Source organism: Oncorhynchus keta, chromosome 2 (genome assembly GCF_023373465.1).
Source record: "Oncorhynchus keta strain PuntledgeMale-10-30-2019 chromosome 2, Oket_V2, whole genome shotgun sequence".
Taxonomy (NCBI): domain Eukaryota; kingdom Metazoa; phylum Chordata; class Actinopteri; order Salmoniformes; family Salmonidae; genus Oncorhynchus; species Oncorhynchus keta.
The window spans coordinates 28,043,875-28,068,264 of NC_068422.1; the positions used below are offsets into that span (position 1 = coordinate 28,043,875).

At 42.6% G+C, this 24,390-nt stretch overlaps 1 protein-coding gene across 3 annotated transcripts in view; it reads right to left on the reverse strand.

Moving 5' to 3' along the window:
* Positions 1-291: 291 nt before the first annotated feature.
* washc2c (WASH complex subunit 2C) overlaps positions 292-24,390 on the reverse strand; it is a 29,974-nt gene continuing 5,875 nt past the window's right edge. The window contains exons 7-32 of one of the 3 annotated variants that reach the window (XM_035748509.2): positions 21,724-21,785; positions 21,515-21,568; positions 21,119-21,214; positions 20,797-20,881; positions 19,313-19,378; positions 18,570-18,694; positions 18,359-18,431; positions 17,998-18,051; positions 17,536-17,727; positions 12,764-12,927; positions 12,452-12,556; positions 12,202-12,294; positions 11,898-11,999; positions 11,705-11,806; positions 9,399-9,568; positions 9,195-9,312; positions 8,586-8,831; positions 8,055-8,243; positions 7,755-7,886; positions 7,451-7,549; positions 7,254-7,337; positions 3,757-3,813; positions 2,994-3,209; positions 2,059-2,820; positions 1,636-1,798; positions 292-1,265 (exon numbers count right to left, since the gene is read on the reverse strand). In XM_035748509.2, coding sequence (XP_035604402.1) covers positions 1,117-1,265; positions 1,636-1,798; positions 2,059-2,820; positions 2,994-3,209; positions 3,757-3,813; positions 7,254-7,337; positions 7,451-7,549; positions 7,755-7,886; positions 8,055-8,243; positions 8,586-8,831; positions 9,195-9,312; positions 9,399-9,568; positions 11,705-11,806; positions 11,898-11,999; positions 12,202-12,294; positions 12,452-12,556; positions 12,764-12,927; positions 17,536-17,727; positions 17,998-18,051; positions 18,359-18,431; positions 18,570-18,694; positions 19,313-19,378; positions 20,797-20,881; positions 21,119-21,214; positions 21,515-21,568; positions 21,724-21,785 — 3,758 coding nt within the window. In that variant the 3' untranslated portion in view covers positions 292-1,116. The remainder of the gene's footprint in view (positions 1,266-1,635; positions 1,799-2,058; positions 2,821-2,993; positions 3,210-3,756; positions 3,814-7,253; positions 7,338-7,450; positions 7,550-7,754; positions 7,887-8,054; positions 8,244-8,585; positions 8,832-9,194; positions 9,313-9,398; positions 9,569-11,704; positions 11,807-11,897; positions 12,000-12,201; positions 12,295-12,451; positions 12,557-12,763; positions 12,928-17,535; positions 17,728-17,997; positions 18,052-18,358; positions 18,432-18,569; positions 18,695-19,312; positions 19,379-20,796; positions 20,882-21,118; positions 21,215-21,514; positions 21,569-21,723; positions 21,786-24,390) is intronic. The other 2 variants (XM_035748510.2, XM_035748511.2) reach the window with 2 other exon arrangements.

Consider the following 24,390-nt stretch of genomic DNA (forward strand, 5'->3'; position numbering starts at 1 on the left):
CAGTGATGGACTATACAGATACTGGTAGCCTAACACAGTAACCTTTCATTTGTGTAATAATGGTTGTCTTTGTACTACACTTGAATAAGTTGATTTAAAAGTGTACAAATTATAATTAAGCAATCATAAAATCCCATCAGTGATGAATGAATAGATCAAAATATAGCTTTTACTTTGTATAAAATGTAGGCTCCTATATCAATGATGCAGAATCCTCTTTAAAATGTATCAGTGCAGTTACTCAACATTTAAAGTCAACTATCAGTCAAGACATGGCAGTGAAGTCCATCCTTAAAGCACAGAAGTAGAATTTTAATTAAAGGGAAGGAACCGTGTAAATCTAGAATCACACATTCCTCTTTCAGGCCATCTTCCTAATTTCAGCTGCATTCATAATTCCACTACTCACGATCTTAACAAAAAGCTTTTAAGCAGTGCTGCAGGTCTTTGAAACAAACTTACAATACACATTTCAAATTTCATAAAATATCATTATTTTAGTTTAAAAAACTGAAATGTCATTCATCACAGGCAAAGTTGACAAATTTAACAATTTCATATTAATTGAAAAACAAAAACATTTGCTTGTTGTTGCTAGGATAGTCAGTCGGTTAACAATGACTTCATAACTATGATATGGCACGGCCCAAAACTTAAACACAGAGCTCTCCAACTACATTTATAAATCATTTACTATTTATTTATTATCAGCTGGTCTAATGACAGCTAAGAATATGCTTATAAAGTGCTGCTATCATGGATATTAAATAAAGACAAATAGCAATTAATAACTGTTATTTTGTCTGTTATCAATCATAGATGAAGATGTGAAGTGTATATCAGAATCATCACCTTCAACATTTCTTGCTGTGTTTTAATTTCCGTCTGAGGTTGTCGATCAATCAATAGTTTTTATATAAATAGTCTCTCTATGAACAGTTTTAATATCTCCAACCCTTTTTTCAGTCCTCCAAAACAACATGGTATTAAGCACAATTGTACAATTAGGACACCAAATGGCACCTGATACCCCACATAGTGCACTGAACTATCTAGGGAATAAGGTGCCATTTGGGATGCACCCAAAGTTTTAGCTCCTCAGGAACGGTCCACGATTTAGTTCCCACCCAGAACGTTGAGAGGGTCATCAAATATGTTGCCCGAGTCATCCGCTGCACTGGTGTCCTGGGAGGGAGGGTTCTTCTTGGACTTGGATGGAGGATGCTTGGGCACCGGTTTCACAGTGCTGGGAGAGAAGATGTCATCTGTGGAGAGAGAAGCATGGACAGTACTGTGAATGTTTCAGTTCAATCAGGTGGCAATGGCATTGTAAGACTGTATGTGTGTTTGTTTTTGTGTGTGCACCATTGGAGGCTGCTGAGGGGAGATGGCTCATAATAATGGCTGGAAAGGAGTGAATGGTATGGCATTGATACCATTCCACCGATTCTGCTCCAGTCATTACCACAAACCTGTCCTCCCCAATTAAGCTGCCACCAACCTCCTGTGGTATGCACACATACCTGTATTTGTCTGTGCGCGTGTGTGGTGAATTTCAACATACATGTTGAAACAGTTGAGGAACAACAATGCAAGTTCTAGATATTCTGAAATATGTGCTCTGCAAATACTCACCCATATCATCATCAAATATTGATTTAGTCTCCACCTTCTTGGACTTCTTCTCTTTTGGTTTTGAAGTGGACTTCATATCAGCAAAGATGTCAACGTTGTCATCAAACAGACTGGCATCCAAGGATTTCTCTTTGTGCTTTTTGGGTGGAGCCGTTGCTTCATCCTGTGAAAACAGTAACAGACATATTCAGACAAGAAGCAGACAGACACATGCACGTGCGCACGCACACTTTCCATGGAATATATTGATTTCCCTCTACCTCCTGTTGCAGAGATCGTGACTGTTGGATCAACAGACGTGCTGACCCGGCATGCTGTGTGACAGACCAACTGCATTTACACTATTACAATGAAAAGTGCCGCAAAATGAATTTAAACTGAAATCATAAACAGACTGACACAATTGATCATCATGACCAATACCTGGAAGATGTCCTGCTTGGGAGTAGAGTTGCTCCCAGCCTTAGAGACTTTATCACCAGCAGTAGTGGGAGTGGAGCTCTTTCCTAGCCCGAAGATATCCTCTTCATCCTCCTCCTCATCCTCCAGGAAGGAAGATGCCTTGGCCTTCTTAGCTGACCTCGGCTTCACCTTCTTGAACAGGTCACCCATGGGGTCGTCAAAGAGGGACTGCGGGGTAGTCACTTTCTCCTTCTCATTCTTTGACGTCACTTTACCCTCTGTAGTCTTTGTTGTGGGATTGGGGGATGGAGTGGTGAGTATGGGTGAGGGGATGGTGGGGTTGGGACCTGGGGCAGGGGCAGACCCAAAGAGGCTGTCGGACCTAAACAGGTCATCCTCGTCAAGAGAAGGCAGCACCTTCACCTTGCTACCCTTAGAAGAGTCTTTCTTTAGAGGGGTGTTTGACACTGGTAGTGTTAGCACTGACGGTCTGACAGAGAAATCTGTGAGCAGGTGTTTGGAGGGTAAGGAAGCAGATAAGGAGGAGGAGGGTAAGGCAGAGGTTGGGGTTTGGTTAGGTAGACTAGACCTAGGCAGAGATAGGTTAGCTAGTCCCGGGCTAGGCTGGGTTGGGTTAGCTAGTGCTGGGCTAGGCAAGGTTGGGCTGGGTCCGGCCTGGTCCTCTCCCTGGTTCTCGTCTCTCTGCTCTACAGATCTCTGAGCTGATGTCTGCCGTGCTGCCCTGGTCTGGGGCCTGCGGCGGATGGAGCCTTTAGCTCGACCCTACAGGAAAAGAAGACACATGGAGTCATAACAGGGGCTTATTTTGGAAGTGACAAGGTTAGAGCTTTAAATATTACATTTCTATAATTTAAGGATCAAATGTAGGTGTTCCACATTTCCCTCACCCTGTTCCATTATGTCCACCCTACCCCAGTGCCAGACCCCTGACCCACCTTGTTCGCACTCTGTAGCGTGGACACCTGGACCGGGTTCTCGAAGCTAACCCCTCTGTTGCTGGGGGGCTTGGTCCCTGCCGAACTGAGGCTAGCACTGGGGCTGGGGCCTGAGGAGCTGGGGCTGCGGCTCAAGCCTGGGAGTACACTGACCCCCCCTGGGATCCGAGAGAACGCGTCGGGCAGGAGGGCAGCAGGGTTGATCACCAGGTTGGCCTGAGAGTGAGGAACACATTTGTTCACAAGTGTTGACCCAATTTCATACCAACTAAAGGCCTTTATAAGAGAGGGTTTTGTAATCACAGCACAGTGAAAACACATGCAAATGGATATAATTTGGATTGGTCCTCAATTGGATTTACAACTAATTTTGTTCATGCAGTCCCTCATGATCATCAGAACCAAGCAGTAGACAACACAGAGGAAGTGAGACCAATAATAAAGATATAGAAAGTAATCAAATGTAGAAGTAGGAATAACATCTATTCATGAGGTTTCAGGAAGAATAAAGGCTGAGCATTCGCTTTCAGTTTGACGATAAAAAACAAAACCTTGTGAGAATCAATTTGACAGTCACAGGGTCTCAGTTTAGCTTTTAAGCCAGCAGTGGAAAAGAAAAGACGATATGTTTCACGTCAAAGGCAGAGGTTCAAAGATGACTGGCAGAAAACATGTTGGGAGAATGAAAGCTCATTCAGAAAGATTAAAGAAAGAGTAAAATATTGAATAATAAAAAGACTGATTTAACATTTCAGAAGATTACTTGGAGTTTTCCAATCCGTGAAGGCTCTTTAGATTTTACAGGGCTTGGTGTCAGCTTCTGTGCAGTTGAATGACATAGATCATGTTAAGTAATCTAGACAGGAGTATCTCCAAAAGCAATGTAACAGTATAATAACTATCAACTGAGAGGAGAGAAAACAACTGTCCACAGATATCCTTCAAATTCAGAAAAAAATGTAAGGCAACAATACCAGTCAAAAGTTTGGACACCTACTCATTCATGGGATTTTGATAATTTTTACATTGTAGAATAATAGTTCAGACATTAAAACAACAAAAAAAGAACACATATGGAATCATGTAGTAACCAAAAAAGTGTTAAATCAAATATATGAGATTCTTCAAAGTAGCCACCCTTTGCCTTTATGACAGCTTTGAACAATGTTGGCATTCTCTCAACCAGCTTCACCTGGAATGCTTGTCCAACAGTCTTGAAGGAGTTCTCACATATACTGAACACTTGTTGGCTGCTTTTCCTTCACTCGGTGGTCCAACACATCCCAAACCATCTCAATTGGGTTGAGGTCGGGGGGATTGTGGAGGCCAGGTCATCTGATGCAGCACTCCATCACTCTTCTTCTTGGTCAAATAGCCCTTGGACAGCCTGGGTGTGTGTTGGGTCATTGTCCTGTTGAAAAACAAATTATGATTTTCCAACTAAGCGCAAACCAGATGGAATCGCGTATCGCTGCAGAATGCTGTGGTAGCCATGCTGGTTAAGTGTGCCTTGAATTCTAAATAAATCACAGACAGTGTCACCAGCAAAGCACCATCACACCACCTCCTCCATGCTTCACGGTGGGAACCACACATGCGAAGATTATCCATTCATCTATTCTGCGTCTCACAAAGACACAGCAGTTAGAACCAACAATCTCACATTTGGACTCATCAGACCAAAGGACAGATATCCACCAGTCTAATGTCCATTGCTCGTTTTTCTTGGCCCAAGCAAGTCTCTTCTTCGTGTCCTTTAATAGTGGTTTCTTTGCAGCAACCCAACCATGAAGGCCTGATTCATGCAGTCTTCTCTGAACAGTCCTCTGTTACTTGAACTCTGAAGCATTTATTTGGGCTGCAATTTCTGAGGCTGGTAACTCAAATGAACTTATCCTTTGAAACAGAGAACTCTGGCCCTTCCTTTTATGTGGCGGTTCTTGTGAGAACCAGTTTCATCATAGCACTTGGTTTTTGCGACTGCACTTGAAGAAACTTAATGTTCTTGACATTTTCCGGATTAACTGACCTTCATTTCTTAACAGTAATAATGGACTGTCGTTTCTCTTTTCTTATTTGAGCTGTTCTTGCCATATTATAGACTTGAGCTGTGTTCGAATACCCATACTAACATACTGTATACTTAATGAGTATATACCATACTATTAGTTCATTTGAGTATACTTTAACAGAACCGTATCCTTTCAGTTGAGTGTACTAAATCTTAGCCTGTCACCCGGAAGTTGCTAGCTAGCTAGTTACCAAAACAAATGACAAGTTAGACATTTTAAGACTTTGGGTGTGTTCTTAAATTTAATCTGGAGTGCCAGAGTGTGCTCATAATTCAGAGCGTTATCAGATTGTCCGTTTGTGAATTAAGACTGTTTCACTCTCGGAGAGTACAGTACACTGGACGCATGGGCCGAGGAGTAGGATTGATTTGAGCGTTCTGGCCGTACAACGGCAGTCAAGTACCCGAGCTAACGTTGGCTTCCAGACACAAATCAGAACACTCTGACCATTTTACTCGCCCTAGCAGAGCTGGTTAGGCAGTTTATGTTATCCAGAGCGTTGGTGACTGTGCTGCTGGAAACAATTGAATTACGCCTTTTTTTGTCAACGTTTACTGACACCGGCCATATTCAACCACCCGTTGCTCGTAAATTAATTATTCTGCGCTCTGGTACACTAAACCGAGAGTGCTCTGAAATCTGAATGGATAGCCAGAGCGAATTTACAAAAGCCCCCGAATGTCCATTGAGAACGCACTACGACAATACAATTTAGCTATGCTAAGAATGACGAGAAAAATCAAGTCACTAAATGTTGGGTAGTTAAGATAGCCTATAGTTAATATACTGGCAAGTTTGATGTATAAGTAGCCTACTAACTTTAGGCTAACTTACATACTGCTGTAATGAAATGCTATGAGGTTCATAAGGACAGCATAGCTAACAAATTGTCGGCCAACATAGCGTGTAAGGTAACCTATTTAAAAATTCATAACTTTATTACATTGCTCAACATTTGTCATAATTAGCAATGAATTTCTATCCGCTCTCGTTGGACTTAAGACTGCTTATTTTCCACCTTTATCTTCAAATGACAAAACCATATGAAGCCAATTTTCTTAAATTCAAAATACAGATGAATAATTTACATTCTTACATAATACAAAACAGAACACAGGTATTAATGAAAAAAATACTGGAACAAACAAAAAATATTTTTAAAAAATAAACAATTCTAGTGCAATTGTAATCACTCTGAAAAAATCTTATTGTAATGATTTAGGAACAGGTTATTCTTGTTATTGTTCACTAGGGTTAATGTTTTAATAAAATAGTTCAATTCAATCAAAAAAGAGTGTCATTTTGGTATAGAATTTTGGAATTTTTGTTTGTGTATGAAGTATTTGGCAACAAGAATAAAAAAATGCAATCATTTTAGTGGTCTTGTTATAATTGCAATAGTAACATATATATTTCATGTCAAAAACATTGATAGTGTTCATAATGGTAAATAAGTATTTTGCAAAGTTTTACCAAAATTTGGACAAATTTCCATTCAAAGAACAAGTGAGACAAATTCTCACCTTTTTCACAGAAAGTGTCCTCTGCGTGTATACTTCCTATTTGTGACGTAAAATATTATTGAGAGTATGAATACTCGAACACAGCTCATGTCTTTTACCAAATAGGGCTAGCTTCTGTATACCACCCCTACCTTGTCACAACAAGGAAAGAAATTCTACAAATGAACTTTTAACAAAGTACACCGGTTAATTGAAATGCATTCCATGTGACTACCACAAAGCTGGTTGAGAGAATGCCAAGAGTGTGCAAAGCTGTAAAGGCAATAGTTGGCTACTTTGAAGAATATCAAATATATTTGGATTTATTTAACACTTTTTTGGTTACTACATGATAGATTACTACATGATGTCTTAACTATTATTAAACAATGTATAGTCAAAATAAAAACTTGAATGAGTAGATGCGTCAATTTTTGACTAGTACTGTACGTACTCCAGAGGCGGCAGGTGGGAGGAGTTATTTTGGACTGGCTCATTGTAACGGAATCAATGGAACGAAGTCAAACGTGGTTTCCGTATGTTTGATGTGTTCCATTAAAGCCATTACAATGAGCCTATCCTCCTATAACTCCTTCCACCAGCCTCCTCAGATACCCTTTAACCCTAAGCACATGGGCAATCACATATTCTGTATAGACTAAGACTCTTAGTTTCATCAGCCTTACCTCACTCTCTGTGACTGGTGCTGTGACAGAAGGTTTTGAGGATGACTCGTCTTTAGTGGGTTTACTGGGCTTCTCTGATACCTTCTGAGGATGCAGGTCAAAAAAAGGACAAGGACTGAGGATGTACATCGCCCGGTAAAGTCATCAAGTTGTATTCATATTGTATTGATTTATTGAGGTGATTTAGAATAGGGTACCGGAGGAGGAGCTTTGGGCTTGACAGAGCTGAAGAGGTCATCTTCATCATCACCAAACAGTGTTGGAGCTGCCGACTTCACTGAGCTTGGCCTGGAGCTCTGAGACAGGAACACAGCATTTTATCATCACTACGATCATTCGTACAATTGATTTATCACTCAAAGGGGTAGCAAGTAGTACGCGCGTCAATGTGCTGATGCAATACAAGACATCCACCCTGGTCCTGGTGAGTGCAGGTGTTTTGCTCTAGCCCAATACTTACACTTAAACCATCTCACTAAGCCTACTGTCCCTATAACTCACCATAGACTTGTCAGGTGTGGCGAAGATGTCAACTTCAGGGTCGTTGTCTCTCTGCTGAGTCTGACTGAAGAGCAGTTCCTCATCCTGGAACACCCCGGTACTACTCTTGGTACGAGGACGCTCCTCCGCAGGCTAACAGACAGACACAGGTTTTACAGAAACACACACACACACACACACACACGCACACGCACACACACACACACACACACACACACACACACACACACACACACACACACACACACACACACACACACACACAGGAATTGTCAGTAGTATGAATAAAATATTTTAAACCTTTAGTGTGTTTTTGGCAACTGGTTTGGTCGGTATGGAGATCGGGGCAGTCCAGTCAGCACCCTCCTCTTCCACATCATCAAACAGACTGAGGGTGTTCTTCTTAGTTTTGGCCTCCTTCTCCATGGGGGGCGGGCCCTCAGACAGGAAGTCATCACCATCCGGGTCGCCCAATGGGCTCTTAGTCTGCTTGTTTAGGTACAGGAAGACAGAAAGGCGTCAAAGTGAGTACAGCACCTCACACTCACAGGCATAGGAGCAGGGCTCCATCTCAATTCACCTTCCTCTCTCTTTGCCTCTTTCTCAACTATATTGGAGGAAATGTTCCAAGGTCCCTCACCTCAGGTCTTTATTGTCCAATTGGTTTTGAGAAAGAGACTAGGAGAGATAATGTGAGGAATCACAGAAAGATTAATTGGGAAATGTCCCTAATGGCCAAAACTAGGTTATGATCAGGATTGGGTGAGTTTAGCTGATCGTAGATCTGAGCTTAGAGAGAATTTCTACCCTAAGTCTTATGTAGCATCTCACCTTGGCTGCTGCCAGTCTGTCTCCCAGCACGTTGATCCCTCCAAACAGACTGACGGCCCCTACTGGCTTCTTCTTACTCTCACTGCCCTCTAGTGGAGAGGACAGGGATGGCACCTCAGGACTCTTGTATTTCGCTACGCTCTCCTCCTCTGTAGGTTTCTCCTCCACTAGGGGAGGAGGTGGTGCAGTCACCTCTGGTTTGTCTATCTGGAGCAGCGAGGGGGCTGGGGAGGCTACAACAGATGCCTAGAGAACACGATAAGGGCACAGGAAAAAAGGGTAAGAGCTGGGGGGTAAAGGACTGAAATAGCACTGATTACAGACACAGCTATCAATGCAGGGATGTTACCACACATACAGTATATTTATATGAACAGTACGTCAAAACAGTACTTTCTTACGACGATATTCATTCAATATTTTTATTGTTTTAAAATAATAGACAAGAGCCTAGACATTACTGAAGTATCTTTTTTAACAATTCCATTGTTGCCTTGAAGGCTTTTCACCTATAGGTTATTCATATATGCCAAAATGGCACCCTATTCACTATATAGTGCACTACATAGGGACTAGGCTGTGGACAGACAATCTGTAAACCATGCTTACTTTAGGGTCAGCTGTAGTAGAGCTGTTGGTGACGTTTGATTTGAAGCCGAAGAGGGATCCCTTATCTTCATCATCCTCATCTTCAAACAGGAGAGAGACTCTCTGGTGCTTCTTCTGACTGCACCAACACACAGACATTTACACCACACCAAGACGTCATACTACAGATTTAGTATTTTTGTCTAGTATTGCTATGACGTTTACCTCGACTCCTTGGTAGCAGCAAAGAGATCATCATCATCCTCATCAAACAGGCTGTCTTTAGGAACTGCTTTGACACTGGGTAGACTAGCTGGGGCACTAGTACTGGACTTCATCCCTCCAGTCTTACCCTCTGTCTTACCAGCACTAGGCTTGGAGCTCATCCACTGGTCCTAATGCAGAAAGAATACAAAAGGGTTAAATAGATATCATCTGTTGAAGTAATAGAAACAACCTTCACAAGGAAGCCTGGTTCAAAATCTACCTTTCTGGTGTTTGCAGATTTGTAGGAATAGGATGGGTGTAAGCTATATTCAATTTGTCACATGCGCCAAATACAACAAGTGTAGACTTCACCGGGAAATGCTTACTTACAAGCCCTTAACCAACAGTGCAGTTAAAGAAGAAAATATTTACCAAGTAGATTCAAATAAAAGTAATAATAAAAAGTAACACAATAACATAACGAGGCTATATACAGGGGAACCGGTACCGAGTCAGTGTGCAGAGGTACAGGCTAATTGAGGTAATCTGTACATGTAGGTGGGGGCAAAGCGACTATGCATAGGTAACTAACAAAACAGTGAATATATAAAATTGTAAATTGTCCGGGGGCGATATTATGAATTGTTCAGCAGTCTTATGACTTGGGGGTAGAAGCTGTTGAGGAGCCTTTTGGTCCTTCCGGTACCGATGGCCGTGCAGTAGCAGAGAAACCAGTCTATAACTTTGGTGACTGGAGTCTCTGACAATTGTATGGGCTTTCCTCTGACACCTCCTATTATATAGGTCCTGGATGGCAGGAAGCTTGGCCCCAGTGATGTACTGGGCTGTTCGCACTACCCTCTGTAGCACCTTACGGTCAGATGCCGAGCAGTTGCCGTACCAGGCGGTGATGCAACCGGTCAGGATGCGCTCGAACGTGCAGTTGTAGAAGCTTTTTGAGGATCTAGGGACCCATGCCAAATCTTTTCAGTCTCCTGAGGGGATAAAGGTTTTGTCGTGCCCTCTTCACAACTGTCTTGGTATGTTTCAACCATGATAGTTCGTTGGTGATGTGGACCCCAAGGAACTTGAAACTCTTGACCCGCTCCCTGACAACCCCGTCGATGTTAATGGGGGCCTGTTCGGCCCTCCTTTTCCTGTAGTCCACAATAAGCTCCTTTGTCTTGCTCACATTGAGGGAGAAGTTGTCCTGGCACCACCCTGCCAGTTCAGACCTCCTCCCAATTGGCAGTCTCATTGTTGTCGGTGATCAGGCCTACCACTGTTGTGTTGTCAGCAAACTTAATGATGTTGGAGTCGTGTTTAGCCACACAGTCGTGGGTGAATTGGGAATACAGGAGGGGACTAAGTACACACCCCTGAGGGGCCCCAGTGTTAAGGATCAGCGTGGCAGACATGTTGTTGCCCATCCTTACCACCTGGGGGGGCGGCCCGTCAGGAAGTCCAGGACCCAGTTGAGGAGGGAGGTGTTTAGTCACAGGGTTCTTAGCTTATTGATGAGCTTCATGGTTACTATGGTGTTGAACGCTGAGCTGTAGTCAATGAACAGCATTCTCACATAGGTGTTCCTTTTGTCCAGGTGAGAAAGGGCAGTGTGGAATGCGATTAAGATTGCGTCATCTGTGGATCTGTTGGGGTGGTATTTGAATTAGAGTGGGTCTTGCGTGTCTGGGAAGATGCTGTTGATGTGAGCCATGACCAGCCTTTCAAAGCACTTCATGGCTACCGACATGAGTGCCACAGGACGGTAATCATATCATCATTCTCTTATTTGGGCACAGGGACTACTTGCTTGAAACATGTAGGTTTTATAGACTCGGTCAGGGAGAGGTTGAAAATGTCAGTGAAGACACTTGCCAGTTGGTCCGCGCATGCTTTGAGTACACGTCCTGGTAATCCGTCTGGCCCAGTGGCTTTGTGAATGTTGACCTTTTTAAAGGTTTTGTTCACATCAGCTGCCGAGAGCGTTATCACACAGTCATCCAGAACAGCTGGTGCTCTCGTGCATGCTTCAGTGTTGCTCGCCTCGAAGCGAGCATAAAAGCCATTTAGCTCGTCTGGTAAGCTTGCGTCACTGGGCAGTTTCCCTTTGTAGTCCGTAACAGTTTTCAAGCCCTATCTGAAGCCCATTGGATGGCAGAGCCATCACAATATTGCTATCACCATATTGCTTACCTATGCAGGTATTTCAGATCTGTGAATACCAAAGGGGTAGTGGCTAAAGGAGGGGGCTAAGGGTTATTTTCTGACAGGCTGAAGTTGAACTGAAGATTATGTAGCAAAGTTCCCTTTCCTCCCATTACCTCATCATCACTGAAGATGGAGCTAGAGACAGGTTTCTTGACTTTTGGAGTGGCAGCTTTAGCTAGGCTTGGTTTAGACTTCTTCGCAGACGCAAACAGATCCTGCATGATGCAAGAAAGTGGTTAGATATGAAGACGTAGTTACAAATTCTAATATTTTTGGGACCGAAATAGGTTAGGGTCATTTTCTCACTTCTTCCTCCTCGTCATCGAAGATGGACAGAGGAGCTTTGCTGGCTTTGCTCTGGGTTGTGGGTTCAGGTTTAGACTGACTCTTAGGGATGGTTTGAAATATCTAGAAAGACAGGGACAGAGAAAGGTGAGGTTACATCTGTAAAACAATACCATGCTTCATGATCAAACTAACGTTCTAAGCATTAATTGTACGGCTCATGTAGATATTGATGTAATTGATAAGCATGAGAAGTACCTCCATCAACAACATTCAGGAAATGGATGCATACTTGAGAATGAGTGTTAAAAAAGAAGCAGCACACCTGTGAGTCCTCATCGTCAGAGAACAGACTCGTCGCCTGGCTTTCTTCTGTCTGCTTAGTCGGGGTTTTCACCCCGTCTGGAGGAGGGCCGTTCTGTAATGAACAACACGGGGGGGAAGAAAAGGAGCGCAAGAGAAACAAAGCGAGAGTTAGGAAGAAAGAGTGAGGGAGATAAAGATAAAAAGTGAGATTGTAGATAGATAAAGACATGGATGAGAGAGATGATGGGTAGATGAAAGAGGAGTCCCACCTCCTCTGACTCGTCGCTGGTGGAGGAGGGCTGTCGTTTCTTCAGTGCCTCAGTTAGTAGGCTCTTGGTACCAGGACCAAACATGGAGACGCCTCCTGCTGGCATCTTAACACAACCAACAACCATCATTACCACAACCAACAACCATCAGCATAATTCATTACTAAAACCAAAAATCATCAACAGCACAACTAATCAACACTACTGTAAGTAAGCAACTTATAATCATGATAACCAAGTGCCCTAAATCCATTATATAGTCAATCAACACTTGTTAATATGGAAACCCAATGTACACGTGTGTATATTCACCTTTTTCTGAGGAGCCTGTTTCACCTCTTCTTCCTCCTCCACCACCACCTCCCTGCTCTGTAGAGTGGGTGGGGCGACAGAGCTCTCACCAAAGATGTCACCATCCTCATCATCTCCTCCAAACAGATCCACTGTCTTCTCTTTCTTGGATTTCTTCTGTTCAGCTGAACACAGGTAACATATTAGTGCTTGCGATGAATACAGTTTTAGTGCTTCAATCTATAGCTAGATGACTTCTGATATCTCAAGGAGTGATAAGTATCATTTTGGTCTTAAACTGTTGTCTAGTAGTGTCTTTTTGCTCGCTAGGGCCATCTGCTTTAAGTGCTGTCTGTCTTCTCAGTAGCCTACTTGGTTTGTGAACTGCTGACAACTTGCAGCTAATTGTTGACAAACCAACTACTATTAAAGGGGTATTTCAGTTTAGATTCCCACTTACTTTTAGTTTTGAAGCATCATCCAGACAGTTGTTTTGGTCGGAGTTCCATTCCTGAGATTTCTCTAGCTGGCTTAGTTACTTGCATGAGCCATATAGTAGTAATAGTGGCCAGACTCAACAAAAAAAACATGCTTCAAAACATCCCCACAAGAAACTCTACAGCCATCTCAGGTCTTGTGGGCTATACATGCATATCAAAACACTTGGCTATTTTCACTATTACGAGCATAAATGTGTTTAACTTCAATTGTGCTTACTTCCTGTTTTCACATAGTCACACCTACATATTATGGTTCGAGGCAAGCGCAGTGCAGACACAGCATTCAAGCTCTACACCACCCAAAATCATTCAATCAAAACATGTCTGAATCGGACAGCTACGAGCCTGAAAAGGATGCATACTTTGCAGAAGCATATTTATACTGAACAAAAATATAAAGACGCAACATGCAACAACTTCAAAGATTTTACTGAGTTACAGTTCATAAGGAAATCAGTCAATTAAAATACATTAATTAGGCCCTAATCTATGGATTTCACATTTTAGGGAATTGGTCACAGATACCTTAAAATAAACAGGGGCGTGGATCACAAAACCAGTCAGTATCTGGTTTGACCACAAGCAGTGTGGACATCTTCGCATAGATTTGATCAGGCTGTTGATTGTGGCCTATGGAATGGGGTCCGTCTTATTCCAATGGCTGTGCAAAGTTGCTGGATATTGGTGGACCTGGAACACAGTCATACACGTTGATCCAGAGAATCCCTAACATTCTCAATTGGTGACAAATCTGGTGAGTATGCAGGCCATTAAAGAACTGGCACATTTTCAGCTTCCAGGAATTGTGTACAGATCCTTGCGGCATGGGGCCATGCATCATCATGCTGAAACATGAGGTGATAGCGGCAGATTAATGGCACAATGGGCCTCAGGATCTCGTCACGGTATATCTGTACATTCAACTTGCCAAAGAAAAAATGCAATTGTGTTCGGTGTCCGTAGCTTATGCCTGCCCATACCATAACCCCACCATGGGGCACTCTGTTCACAAGGTTGATATCAGCAAACCGCTCGCACACACAACGTCATGCGCGCCGTCTACCATCTGCCCAGTATAGTTGGAACTGTGATTCATCCGTGAAGAGCACACTTCTCCAGCGTGCCAGTGGCCATCAAAGGTGAGCATTTTCCCATTGAAATCGGTTATGACGCCTAACTGTCATCAGGTCAAGACCCTGGTGAGGATGACGAGCACGCAGTTAAGAGAGTTTGTGCAAACTCACAGTTTCAGCTGCCCGTGTGGCTGGTCTCAGACAATCCCGTATGTGAAGAAGCCAGATGTGGAGGTCCTGGGCTGGAGTGGTTACACGTGGTCTGAAGTTGTGGGGCCGGTTGAACCTACTGCCAAATTGACTTAAATGATGTTGGAGGCTGCTTATGGTAGAGAAATGAAAATTTTACTCTGTGGAAACAGCTTGGGTGGACATTCTTGCAGTCAGCATGCCAATCGCATGCTCCCTCAAAACTTCAGACATCTGTTGCATTGTCTTGTGTGACAAAAGTGCACATTTTCGAGAGGCCTTTTGTCCCCAGCACAAGGTGCACCTGTGTAAGCTTTTTGTGCGTATGAAACATTTCTGGGATCTTTTATTTCAGCTCATGAAACGTGATCACGACTTTACATGTTGTGTTTATATTTTTGTTCAGTATATTTAAAGAAAATCAAATTTAGATATTTTGTATTTTTTTTTTCAACTATGTGAGTGTTTTCTATACCTGTTCACTCCTCTCCCTGTAGGCTTTTTACAGACGCTCCCCACCCCTTGCCTGCAACCTTTCTAAATTTAGTGTACACTGCACTCACAACCTATGTAGAATTCTTGGTCTCAGCGTTTGGAACTGCCGATCTGTGGTCAAGAACGCTGAGTTCATCTCAGTCTATGCTGCTCTTCAGTCCCTAGATGTTTTGGCCATGACGGAGACATGGATCACCCCCAGAGAACACTGCAACTCCAGCTCCTCCCTGCCTACGTGTTCTGTCATAGTCCGAGACAGGGCTACTTATTTGTGGAGATTCTTTTTTCTCCCTGACTCAGTTGTCTTGCTCCTCAATTGAATTCCATGCGGTCACTGTCACTTGTCCACTCAAGTTTAACATTTTGAGTTCCTCAATGAGTTCGACATTGTGATAAGCGCATTTCCTGACAACTGTTAACCGCTTTTCGTACTCGGTGACTTCTACCTTTTGATCTCACCATTTCTTGACCTCATCTTTACTAGAGACTGGAAGCCTACTAATCTCATCTTCCTCTGTATCCTCTGCTAAAACCACTTTATCACTCTAAATGTCAAGCTTCTGCCTCTAACCCTATGAAATTATTTTCCACCTTCTCATCCCTCCTTAATCGTCCACATGGATGACTTTGTCGACACTTTGAAAATAAGGTTGACAACATCCGCTCCTCATTTGCTCAGCCTATTGAGTCCACTGGCCCCACTCCCACAGAACTACCTTATGCCTTGACCGCTTTCTCCCATTTCCAGATTAAATCCTGAGACTAGTGAAATCTGGCTGCCCAAGAACCTTCCCGCTTGACCCCATACCCTCCTCCAGACCATCTCTGGAGACCTTCTCCCACTCCTAACTTCCCTGATCCCTGACCACTGGCTGCGTCCCCTCTGACTTCAAAATGTCAAGAGTCGATCCACTCAAGAAACCAACACTACAGATCTATATCACTTCTTACTTTTCTTTCAAAAACACTTGAGCGTGCTGTCTCTGACCAACTCTCTCGCTATTCCTCTCAGAAAGATCTTCTTGACCCTAACCAGTCAAGAGGGGTCACTCAGAGCTCTCCTCTGTGTCACAGTGGCTCTCCGCACTGCCAAAGCTGACCCTCTCCTCTGTTTTCATCCTCCTAGATCTATCCACTGTCTTCGACACTTATAATATATATAATAATAATAATATAATATAATAATAATAATAATAATAATATATGCCATTTAGCTGACGCTTTTATCCAAAGCGACTTACAGTCATGTGTGCATACATTCTACGTATGGGTGGTCCCGGGAATCGAACCCACTACCCTGGCGTTACAAGCGCCATGCTCTACCAACTGAGCCACAGAAGGACCACTATCATATCCTCCTCTCCACCCTCTCCACCCTCTCAGGGCTGGGTTTCTCAGACTCTGCACACCCGTGGATAGAATCCCACCTGCCAGGCAGTTCCTATCAGGTGACGTGGAGAGGATGTGTTTCTGCACCACGTACTCTCACTACTGGTGTCCCCCAGGGCTCAGATCTAGGCTCTCTCCTCTTCTCTCTATACACAAAGTCACTAGGCACCATCATATCCTTACATGGTCTCTCCTATCATTGCTATGTGGGTGATACTCAACTACTTTGCTCCTTTCCTCTCTTCTGACACCCAGGTGGCGACACACATCTCTGTGTGCCTGGCAGATATCTCATCTTGGATGTCTACCCACTACCTCAAGCTCAACAAGACAGAGCTGCTCTTCTATCCAGGGAAGGCCTTCCCGCTCCAAGAACTCTCCATCACTGTTGACAACCCCACGGTTCTCTGCAAATATCAAAGCAGTGACTCACTCCTGCAGGTTCATGCTCTACAACATCTGTAATGTACAACCCTGCCTCACATGGGAAGCAGCGCAGGTCCTAATCCAGGCACATGTCATCTCCTGTCTGGACTACTGCAACGAGGTGTTGGCTGGGATCCCTGCTTATGGCATCAAACCCCTACAAATTATCCAGAATTCTGCAGCCCGCCTGGTGTTCAACCTTCTTAAGTTCTCCCATGTCACTCCCCTCCTCCGCACATTCCAGTGGCTTCCATTCGAAGCTCGTATGCTCAAAACCTACACCCCAACCAGAGTACTCCATTCTGTCACCTCCGGTCCCTCCCAAAGGCCTTATGTGAACTAACCCTTGCACTTTACTTTTTTCCTACTTACTAGCTCTGACTTTGTTGATAGCTACTTTGAGGAAAAATGTACTTATTATGACTGAGATATGTGATTGTCCCACATACCTATCTTAAGACGAATGCACTAACTAAGTTGCTCTGGATAAGAGCATCTGCTAAATGACTAAAATGCAAATGTAGTGAGGCAAAATGTTAGATGTGAAACTCATTGCATGAATGAAAATAGGGTGAAAATAGGCTTACTCCTAACTTGAGATTCACATGCTTAAGAGTAAATTATGTACTTGCGATTTTCACTGATATTTTACAATCATTGATTTCAAGTTCGGATCTCACGCAATGTGCTAAAGAGATAAGTCAGTCAAACAGTAACCTACCTGAGCCGGACTTGTTAAGGCTTTTGCCAGTGAAGAAGTCATCCTCTTCATCATCATCGAACAGCCCCCCTCCTCCCACTAAAGAGGTTTTTCTAGAGGCTGATGCCTGGGTCTTGTTGGATTTGGCTAGACTGCCGTTCTCTCTGCCCTCCAATGAATCAGAGTTATTGGGAATGCCAAACAGGCTGTTCTCTATGGGAAAAGAGGAGGACAGGATAGATTCAGAGGATGATCTTCTCAATACCATTACAGAAATGTCAACATGTACTGTGTGTAGTCATGTTATGTAGCAGTATTTAATTTGAATTGAACAAATTCCATTTCCATTTCAAAAGGGTAAGAGTGAATCTGTAGAGGCATAATGTCCTCAAGCCCCCCAAAATTGTTAGACAGTTATTACTATGTTATAATAAATGTCATCTTTGAAAGGCCTTTGCTGTCCTTGGGGCATGTTTCTGTTACCTGGGAATATTGACACAGCCACTGAAGGAATCTTCTTAGCAGACTTGACAGGTTCTGGCAGAAACATAGAGAAATACAAGTTCTGTAAACAGGTCCAAGTCTCAATACTGTCTAGGAAAAAGCATCTAAAAATGAAGACGGTAACCCACGACAACTAAATTAGACACAGTGACCACAGCCACTGTACAAAATTAACAACATTCTCAACTAATAACATGCCCAAACTGAGAGAAAGGGGAAGCTACTATTTGAACTTGCCCAACAAGAAATGTTGGTTTACAAAACATTCTGCTACCAAGTGCCCTAAATAAAAACAGTCTTGTTGGGCAAGTTCAAATGTTAGTTGTAGGACAATTATTACCTGTGGCGTGAGCTGTGTTCCTGGTCTTCTCCTGTGCTACAGGCTGTTTCGGTGCATCAGAGAACAGATCCCCCTGGACAACAAACATATCATTTGGAGCCTTTAACAGGCCAGAGATTTTGTTCTATCATATTAAGTGAAATTACAATTGGTAAGTCACATTTAAAAATTAAGATATGGAAGCTACAAAAAGGCATTCAGGTGAGCATACTTCATCGTCATCATCAAACAGTCCTCTTCCTCCACTGAAGAGGCCTCCTTTCCCTCCGAACGGAGAGAAGTCTTCGTCCTCCATCTTCGGCGGCCCAAACAACTCCTCACTCTCATCTTCAATAGCTACAACAACAAACAATCAGGTCTTTTGTCTACAAGAAATATAGATATAAAAAATGTCACTTATTATAAAATTACTTATAAAATTATATCCAATTCAGTTACTTTGAAGCTAGAATACCTCCACTGATGTTCTTCTGACTGAAGTGTTAGCTTAGCAGGGACAATATACACTGAGTGAACAAACATTCAGAACACCTGCTCTTTCCATGACAGACTAAACAGGTGTATCCAGACAAAAGCTATGATCCCTTATTGATGTCACTAGTTAAATCCAATTAAATTCAGTATAGATGAAAGGGAGGAGACAGGTGAAAGAAGGATTAAGCCATTCAGAGGGTGAATGGGCAAGACAAAGGGTTTAAGTGCCTTTGAACAGGCTATGCCAGTTGGTACCAGGCATTGGAGTCAACATGAGCCAGCATCCCTGTGGAACACTTTCGTCACCTTGTCGAGTCCATGCCACGATGAATGAGGGCAGGGGGGGGGTGAAACACAATATTAGGAAAGTGTTCCTAATGTTTGGTATACTCAGTGTAATTGGATGCATGGAGTGTGAGATTAGGTGCTTGTTCACAAGTAATGTAAACCCTCCTTTACATAAGTGAGTGAATGTCCTACCCTGTGGCCTCTCAGTCTTGGGCTCTTTCTTTGTTTTACTCTTCTTCTTAGAGGCAGACGATAATGCTTCATAGAGGTGACATGGGAAAGGAAACATGAGCATGCATATGCAGAACAATAATATGAAGTGAAACATCTATGTACCCTTGTAATTCGCAAAGACAAACATGTTCTGCTGTATGGCATCACATTTGATGTATGGCCTACATAAACTGAAAACACATCTTCAAGTCTATATGGAGCAAACAGTGATGATACGATTCAAACAGGGAGGAAAGATGATTGACTTTAGGTGTGCCAAACGGTTTCTGTATACAAATTAGGGCCTGGTGTTTTGCTCAATCACATAGCAAGATTTTATCCTGTATTTTAAGCATGAATTGAGAATTACAACAAAAATTGAAGCAATTGTCTGAGGATGATGCTGGACCATCTGACATAAAAAGGAAACAAGTGGGCAAGGCAATAAGTTATCTATAGCAGAAACACACTGGTACCCAGGCTAGTAGAGAAGATCATACAGAAACAGTGAGTGTGTGCAGGGCCGGCCCGCCCATCAGGCAGGATTAGAGCGGCAGATTGACACGGGCAGTATTTTCCCAGCTAAACTGACCAAGATGCACCCACTTTGATGAAGACAGGGGTGCACAATATCTATCTTGTCCATGCCCAGAGCGCCTCTCCACTGCTGCTGTTGGAGAGACGCAGCGCAGCGGCACTCCACCAAAGCGCCGTCAATTTTCCAACAAGTAGAGTGTCTATAGCCTCTGGCGCCCTATCAAATAGCAATGTGCTTCGATGTGAATATGAATTAACATGTTAACACACCATATCCTACAAACAGGACAGGTCAAAATACAATTTTCCAACAGGTAGAGTCTCTATAGCCCTGGCAGATGGCCTTGCCCCTAAAATCATTCAAATTCTACTTCGCGGGTATAGGAGGAGGGCGCGATGTTTTTTTGTCTAGCCTAGGGCGGCATATACGCCATTGCTTAAATCTATAAGAAAGTTAACTATAGGAAATCTAAGATGTGTCAAATAAATTATATCCATCTCAGGGCTCCAGCTATGCATTTGGCTTGCTAGCTAACTGGCTATATGTCAAGATGAAGCTTATTGGTTACAGCAGAGACTTTCAATCCCCTCCTGTTACCTAAATTGTTTTGTGCGTTAAAATTAAAAAATAAAATACTTTTATTTTATTTTTTTATTATATGTTACATTCAGTAATATTGTATGGTACAGAAACGGTATGAAAATCTGGATACTGCCCAACTTTAGTGTTGAACAGTTTGAAATATAGGTCATTATAGCTGTGGGAACTACCCCATGATAAATCATCATTTATAATAAAAATATTTTTAAAATGTGTGCACACTGGACCTTTATGACTCCTGTATGATCAGACATAAATAGTAGTCAGCAGCACAGGGAAAGCACTCACTCTCTGCAGCCATGCAGGTTATATCAAGTCAACTTACATGTGCGATCTCCCTCCGGCTTGCTGATAGGTTCCCCTTTGATTCTGGCGGCCAGCTCATCAGCAAAGGATGATGGTCCTGTGTTCTGAATGTGACACAAACACTTACGTAAATGAGAGGTGGAATAGAACATTTAACATTCATGCAAGGGGACATGTAAACATGCAATTAACTAACATCTTATATTCACTTAAGTCATACATATAAAGTATTAGCAATGTTGACTTACCTGGATAAATAAACGTTGTAATATTTAATAAATTACCTGTTTGTAATAATGTTAGTATCATTATCCAGCAGTAAACTTTAATCACAAGCATACCGTTATGCACTCATCATCGTCGTCGTCATCTTTGTCCGATTCTCCGAATATGTCTGATTCTTCCCCCTCGTCGTCATCACTCAACATGGACGACTTCTGCAAAGGAAATCATTCAATGTCATCCATGCTCTTGCAAATTGCATTTACATTCCTGACTAAGATAAGAGCGTCTTCTAAATGACTAAAATGTCATCATTACCATCGTCACCATAAACCAGTCCAGTGCACACTTTTCTGTTGTTTCGTCTTTGATTAAATTGGCAAATACCCTGATCATGCCTTGTCAGAATTGTTCAGAGATACAACCCTGTGCGTTTGTTATTGTTATCGCAAAGATATCCACCAACTCTGGGTTTGAACGTTGACCCTGACAGTCAAGAGTTAAATTGTCCTCACCTTCTTAATGCTGCTTGGCCCCTCCTCGTCCTGGTCAAAGTCTTCGTCTGACTGCTGTTCACAAACACCACAGGGATAATACAATTATCTGAATCAAATATAATTTTCTGTATTTTCACCTCATTTGGATCAAGATTTAAAATTATGCCAACTTCACGCTCTAAAAAACATCTGTTTCTTTCTGGATGAGTAGAGAAAAAAAGTCTTACATCAGCATCTTTGCCATCTTCGCTGTCAATAACACTGTCCCGATCGCTGTCGATTGATATTTCTGTATAGTAAAAAAAAAATTGTTTTTAAGTTTCACAAAAAAATACATGACAGAGGTTACTCTTCCCAGCAGGGGTTGGAACCAGTTCTGGGAAAATAAACGAAAATCGGAAAAGAACAACATTTTTCAGGGAACAGAATCAGAACCGGGAACGAAAGTGATCTATACTTATCTTGAAACAGAACAGTTAATTTAAAAGTATGGGAACCAGTTATTTTACGTTGCGGGCATTTTTTTTGAAGACCCACAAAAAAAACAGAACAAAAGCACCTATACAAAGCCCTCCCTCTGTCAATCAGTAACTTCTTCCAGTGTCTGGCTGCCAGCTGAGAATCTTTGAAGTGTGCGTGCCCCCCCGAAGCAGAGCTGTAGCCTACTGACGTTACAAGCATGATTCAAAAGATAAGGAGATTTTTAGTGAGGGATACCATATTTATCGCATTGGATTTATTAACTACAACATTTTTTAAAGGTGTTATTAATTCTGGTGATGCTCTTCACGCACAAGATTGTTAGCTAGCTAAGCAAACTTTAAAGTTCGAAGACATTCAAAGTTCTTCCATAGAAGCCCTCCTCCGTATGTATAATTACAGGCCTAATTCAGATAATGCATGTCATCACAAGAACCCAAGCGATTCAAACTAAGGCTCCGCTCCTCCTCCACCCATCCTCAAAACCGCACCCTATAGTTGTCTTTCTATCACGCATTTAAACATCTCACTGAGCTATAGCTTGCCTGCTCCATAGCAAGCTGCTCTATCAGCACTGCATGATTGGGGAAGTAATGTAATGTTGAGCTAAATGTAAAAAACGTATGATTTCAGAGGTTTAAAAAGGAACGATATAAACCAGTACTTTTTGGGGGTTTGAACCGGTTCAGAACTTTATTTTACTGGTCAGCCCTGTGGAACGGAACAAAAAACACAATACAATTTCATTTCCAACCCCTGCTTCCCAGTACATGGAGGAAGCGTATTGTGCTGCTCTCCAAACTGTGCCAAGACTTGCTGGGCAAAAGTGTGAAAACTGCTTTGTTACATGTAGAACCACATGTACCCCTACAGCAAAAATTATCAAACATTCTGTGATGCAGCACTGGCATCTACTTACATCTGATCCTATCCTGAGCCAACTATTGTTTATAAACTATGTTTAAACTTCAGCAATAAAAACTTGCTAGAGCAAGCATTAACTCTGGCTCCAAACAAACCCTCCTTGCGCCTCTCAGAAATGGCAATCATCCCTGTGGCAATTGTGCACAGAGTAAAGTAAAAAAAAAAACTGACTTTAGACACCCTCGGTCTGGTAAAAGGTTTAACGTTAAAGGCTTTATTACATGTAACACTATGAATGTTAATTGCATCTTACGTTGCCCATGTGATATGGCCATAACATTTTTATTGACGAGTTCATCTGACTTTGAGAAAGTAGACAAAGGGCTTCATTGCCAAAATCCTGAAGTATCCCTTTAAGCAAAGAATTAGTGAGCATAAGAGCACTACAAGGCATAATGATGACAATTACCCTGTTGCCTGCCACTTGAAGAAAATGTTCAGTGTCTTTACGTTTTCAGGGTATTAAAAAAAGTTTAACTTTCACGGAGAGGAGATAGCGCTGCCGCTATCAAGGAGCGGGAAACTAATCCGCATGCTTATAAGAAATCCCACAACGCCTTCGACAAACCATCAAACAAGAAAAGCATCAATACAGGACTAAGACCGGCTCTGACGCTCGTCGATTGTGGATTACAGGGAAACACACCCACGAGCTGCCCAGTTACGCAAACCTACGTGACGAGAAATGTTTTCTATACTCACTTTGAGGAAAGCAACGCTGAACCATGCATGAGAGCACCAGCTGTTCCGGACGACTTAGTGATCAAGCCAATGTAGGTAAGACCATTAACTTCTTTGGGACTGGGGGGCAGTATTGAGTAGCTTGGATGAGTAAGGTGCCCAGAGTAAAGTGCCTGCTACTCAGGCCCAAAAGCTAGAATATGCATATAATTAGATATGGATAGAAAACAATCTGAAGTTTATAAAACTGTTTGAATGATGTCTGTGAGTATAACAGAACTCATATGGCAGGCAAAACCCTGAGATAAAATCCAACCAGGGTGTGAGAAATCTGAGGTTTGTAGTTTTTCAAGTCATTGCCTATCCAATATACAGTCTATGGGGTCATATTGCACTTACTAAGGCTTCCACTAGATGTCAACAGTCTGTAGAACCTTGTTTCAGGCTTCTCTGACCCGCAACACGGGGGCCCTTCAGGGGTGCGTGCTTAGTCCCCTCCTGTACTCCCTGTTCACCCACGACTGATTTGCCACACACGACTCCAACACCATCCTTAAGTTTGTAGACGGTGGTAGGCCTGATCACCGACGACGGTGTGGTACCAGAACAACAATCTCTCCCTCAATATCAGCAAGACAATGGAGCTGATCGTGGACTACAACAAACGGATTCACATCTACGAGGCTGTAGTGGAGCGGGTCGAGAGCTTCAAGTTCCTCAGTGTGCATATAACTAAGGGTCTATCATGGTCGGCACACACCAACTAAGTTGTGAACAGGGCATGACAACACCTCTTCCCCTTCAGGAGA